Below are 5,466 nucleotides of genomic sequence, written 5' to 3' on the forward strand. Positions count from 1 at the left end.
ATTTGTTGATAAAATGAAATAAGGGTTGTGAAATGGAGGGGAAAGAAAAAAAAAAAAGGAATAAATTGAAAAGCTTGTATTTAGTTTGTAGCCAGATATTAATTGTAAAATAATACTGTGGGAAAAAAAATAAATGTTAGCTGTCTATTATATTGTATCATATCAAAAAATGTAATTTATAAATTTATTTATGTCCGATCACGGATTGATCAGTATGCTGTGTAATGTAGCAACCCGATGTATTTGGGCAGCATGATTGAATAAATTTCTTTCTCTGTGTGTTTATCTATTCGCATGAATTTTTATTGCAGCATATTTACACCTGGTTTACTTTCTCACTCTTTCTTTTCATTGTACAATATTTGACATTCTCGTTATATTATAGTGAAAAATTTGCAATTCTATCGCTCATTAATCATTAGTTAATATTCCAATATTTTTTTTTAGTTCCCTACGTTATTTTCTATACATGTATATACACACAAGGGTGTCTTCAAGGGTTGTCATGGGGCAGAGTACCTCTTGACAAATTATTTTTGGAGAGTGCTACCAAGGCAATGATTCTAATCCAGGGACCACCATATGAAGCTAAAATCGATTTATGTAATAAGGGATATTATTTCCTATCTCTGGTGAAATCAAAGAGGATAGCGAGAATATCACCTTCCCTACCTATAGACTTGGACGAAGGAGTATAATGGAGGGAGTGGACTTCCAGGGAAAGTAGGGTCTATTCCTTTCGTAGGCATGGCATCCGATATGTCATATTTGACAGCTGACAGTTTAGAGCTGTTACCACACTAGTTACTATTAATTCACAGTCAATTTTTTTTGTTTGTTAACATCAATTATTCTAAAAAAGTATGTTTACTGTTTTTTAAATAAACTAATTTCTCCATTATATCCAAAACAATTATTTATTTGTATCAAACTTTATATTTAAATCTTTTCTTTAAAATAAATTAATTTTTTATTATCTGTTCCTAGAAAACATCAATTGAAAAATTTATCAACTTAATTTAATATTATTTTCACTTTTTACTTTTCAGAACAGTATATATATATTGGGATCCTTAATATTCACATTATGATGAGTCTGAACAGAACCGCTCAGGAATCAGCAAGAATTTCTCGAGAACTGCTCAATAGATTTTCATTGTATATACCAACTTATTGGATATAACATTTACTACAACTTTTATTCTCTTTACATTTGAGATTAAATGCGCGGTTTTACAAATAATTACATCAGTGTGCGAAATCCCAATTAAATTCAAGCTAAAGTTGCCTTCAAGGGACGTGGCCTAATCCCCAATCCTTAGGGTCATTTAGCAGTGTTATGGCACCCTCTCTCTATCTACAGAAAGAACCGTAGTTTAAATTAGCCATGTTGTGTGTAATTTTTTAATATTAACCATGCCTAGGAAACAAACATAGAAGTCTAAAACAAACACATAAGTATTAGTACTTAAAGTTAATAAGCGGCGTGATTGTGAAACACAAGCGGAATGAATATTGCATAAAAAATATGTTTTCAACTTTAAAAGTGTTGAATTACATTACAAGAAGCACATAATACTCATGTACCCAGTCACAGTGACACTTCAAGGTGTGAAGAAATATTTCGGTGTTGTTGAGCCATCATTTCTAGTGTAAAGGATAAAATAAAAAACCTAAGAAGTGTTCAATTGCCTGATCATGGTCCAAAAATGGTACAACAAATGAGTTGTTTTTTTCTCAGAGAGAAATCCTGAAGGAAGGACGAGAATTGAAATCTAATGATATTCAAAATCTGGGTACCTATAATGGGATAGATGGGATACTGACGCGATTTCAGAACAATTTTAGTGAGGTTTACAAATTCACCTCGAATTTGTAGATGAAAAAACTTCGACTAGGGTTCCTTTGCAAATTTGAGCTCCCCGAACAAATTGTTTATACTTTAATAGATGGAGACACAGTAAAATAGGAAAATGGTGGAACCCTTTGGGTAAATTAAGGAAAATGGTAGAACCCTTAGGGTAGATGTAGAGAAAAGGTAGAAGAACCCTTTCGGTAGATGTAGGAAAATGGCCTATCGGCCCATGCTATGCCTCCTCTCTGTTATCAGCAAGGTCCTGGAGCATATGATAGTGCATAGCCTCAGAGCAATCCTCAGGGCTGCGAGTCACCCACGGCAATACGGCTCGACCCGTTGAAAGGGAACAACAGATGCGCTGCTGAGAGTGCGTGAGGATGTAAAAGGGAGGGCGGAGAAATATGTTTTGATGATACTCTTCGACATATCCTCCGCCTTCGATAGTGTTTGGTGGCCGCGTGTACTCCAGCGGTTGCAAGAGTTCAACACCCCCAGCAACTTATACTCCCTCGTGAGTAGTTACCTTAGTAAAAGGAGTGTGAAGATCAGAGGTAGCTACTTCCCTGGAGCATATGATAGTGCATAGCCTCAGACCTATCCTTAGTGCTGCGAGACACCCATGGCAATACGGCTCGACCCGTGTCAAGGGATCAACAGATGCGCTGCTGAGAGTGCGTGAGTATGTAGAAGGGAGGGAGAGAAATATGTCTTTATAATACTTTTCGACATATCCTCCTCCTTCGATAGTGTTTGGTGGCCGCGCTTACTCCAGCGGTTGCAGGAGTTCGACACCCCCAACAACTTATACCCCCTCGTGACTTAGTAACTCCCTCGTACCTTAGTAACAGGAGTGTGAAGATCAGAGGTAGCTATTCCGAGGTCGCCACAAGGGTCGAGAGAGGCTACCCTAAGGGTTCGGTTCTCGGGCCGGCCCTGTGGAAGTTGGTGTTCGATGAGTTGCTGGGAGAACTAGAAGATAGAGGGTTCCTTGCCAGAGCCTACGTCGACGACCTAGCAGTCATCGTGGGCGGGAACAGCAGAGCCAGATTGAAGAACGAAGCGGAGAGATGTGCCAGTCTGGTTGGAGAGTGGTGCGTGAGGAGAAGGTTAAGTATGTATAAAAAATATTAAAAAAAAAAAAGATTATTGGCAGCGGTGGCATGCGCAATTCTAACGCACTATCCCACTTTTGCCAAACCCATAGGCCAGGAATGCGCGAAAGGGGTATAAAAAAAAAAAAGCACGAAAAGCTAAAAAAAACAAATACCTACACGACCCCAATCAGCGGACCGTAGAGGAGAACTACCCGTACTTCAGGGAATTCATCTACGGGTGGAGGGAGCACGTACTTTACATTGGGAAGGGCTCGACCACCCGTGGTTGGCAAGCCACCAATGGAAGATGACGAATAGAACAGCGAAGAAGCAGGATGAGACCAGGAGGGCTGGACTAGTCTGCTTTCTGGAGGTGAAAACCGGACGTACCTGACGGATGCTGAAGTATAAGGTGTAGCCCCATCTTAAGGCACTCAGTACTGGGCTGCACCACGTTTTCAGAAAACTGTTCCCCAAAAAAATTAAATGGTCCCACCATTAATTATGTATATATTTATGGAAATAAAGTTTTAAAAAAAGAAGATGTTTATTGACAGCAGTGGCATGGGCAATCCTAACGCACTACCCTCCTGTTGCCGAACCCCTTATGGCTGTAGCAAAACATCATGGCGCTGCCCCGGCTCCAATGCCTCTGAAAGGGAGTGAGAACCCCATAACCCGGGGCAGGAACATGACGGAGGATTTCAGCGAGGATGATGAGGTGTATAGTGCAGTTCCGGGTCCAAGCGAACCCCAAGCGAAGAACGATGCTGGCAAGGAGGATTGGATCCTGGTGAAGAGGAAGAACATGCTTTTAGAAAATTGTTCCAAAAAAAAAAAAAAAAATGGTCCCACCATTAATAATGATCATATTTATTAAAATGAAGTTTACAAAAAAAAAGAAAAAAAATGTATATTGGCAGCAGTGGCATGCGCAATCCTAACGCACTACCCCACTGTTGCCGAACCCCGGATGGCAGCAATGGCAGGAAGGGGAACAAAAAAAAAGATGTAGGAAAGGGAGTAATCCTTTGGGCAGATGTAGGACAATAGTGGTACCATTTGGGTCGATGCAGGAAAATGGTGGAACCCTTTAGATAAATGTAGAAAAATGGTGGAATCCTTTGGGTAGATGTAGAAAAATGGTAGAACCCTTTATGTCGATGTAGGAAAATGGTAGAACTCTTTGGAAAGTTGTAGGTTGTTTGTTTTTCATTAAATGTCCAATAATTCATTGAACTGCATTGAGATATTAGGAGCAATGAGATATAATAAAGGGACAGTTGCAATAAAATAATAATAAATACAATTATTGTGTATTTGCTTACCTTTTCGAACATCTCCAATGAATCACCGGGAAATCCTCCACCTATGTCTAAATATTGAATTGCAATTCCATTTTGTCGAGCTTTTTGAATGATGGCTGCTGCGATGTGTATTGCCCTAGGGTAAGCCTCTGCCTCGTGGCAACCAGTACCCACATGAAACGATATTCCTATAATCTTCAGGTTCAGTCCATCTGCACATTTCATTAGTTCAACAGCTTTATCCGGTTCGCATCCGAACTTGTCTCCCAGTTGGATGAGGCATTTCTCAGCTTCTACCCTTATCCTAACCATCAATCTGAAATAACGAAATAACATCAATATCTTTAAATAAATTATGAGTTAGCGAAGAAAAACTGATAAAAAGGGAAAAGGATGTCGGAAGAATACTCTCTCAATTCCTAACAAGACTGACTTTCATTGTATTCAGCACCTCTATATATACAAGTTCGATCAGCTGATCGATTCAATCACCTGACGGCCTTTGTCAGCGGACATCTCACTCCCCCCACCAGTTTACGAACAGTCCTCGTAAACTTATATAGCACAATTGAATAACATATGAAAAACAATTAGATAACAAAAATAGAAAAAAACCTGTTTACAATAACCTATGGACAATAAACATTAGACAAACATTCCTCGAAAAACCTATCTAATACAATAAAATCACTTGGCTAACAACAATAAAGAAAAAGTATTTACAAACTATTTAAAACCAGATTAAAACTTATACCTCTGCTTTACAAACAAAAAGAAATAAAATTAAAAAAAAACACAATTAAAAGAGTAACATAAAATTTTTTATATCAAATAAGAATTGATTTTTCTAGTGTTTATAACACATTTTCGCGAATCAATAGTAATAATAATAAAACAACAACAACTAAACAAAACAAAAAAAAATACTGGAAGATTATTGATTGACCGTGTGTATAGAAGAATGGAATATGGTCCGGATGCGGTCAAAAAGACTCAAATAGTAGATAATTATACTATTTTATTTAGCCAACGTTTCGCCCCACGTTGCAGGGCTTCTTCAGGGCTAAAAAAAGATACAAACACTATAGTTACAAAAAGGAAAAAGAAAAAAATAAGTGTAAAATAACAGGGAGATAAAATGTAAAGTAAGATATAATAAGAAAAATTAAAGGTTGTAAATAGTAAATGAAAAGGGTAATAGTAACAG

At 37.9% G+C, this 5,466-nt stretch overlaps 1 protein-coding gene across 1 annotated transcript in view; it reads right to left on the minus strand.

The window, feature by feature from the left end:
* The window catches only part of LOC106685175 (probable ornithine decarboxylase), a 125,111-nt gene that overhangs the window by 31,728 nt on the left and 87,917 nt on the right, over positions 1-5,466 (minus strand). Inside the window, exon 6 of the mRNA XM_067050191.1 lies at positions 4,281-4,575. Coding sequence (XP_066906292.1) covers positions 4,281-4,575 — 295 coding nt within the window. The remainder of the gene's footprint in view (positions 1-4,280; positions 4,576-5,466) is intronic.

Source organism: Halyomorpha halys, unplaced genomic scaffold (assembly GCF_000696795.3).
Source record: "Halyomorpha halys isolate HHAL.00 unplaced genomic scaffold, Hhal_1.1 Scaffold666.1, whole genome shotgun sequence".
Classification (NCBI taxonomy): Eukaryota; Metazoa; Arthropoda; class Insecta; order Hemiptera; family Pentatomidae; genus Halyomorpha; species Halyomorpha halys.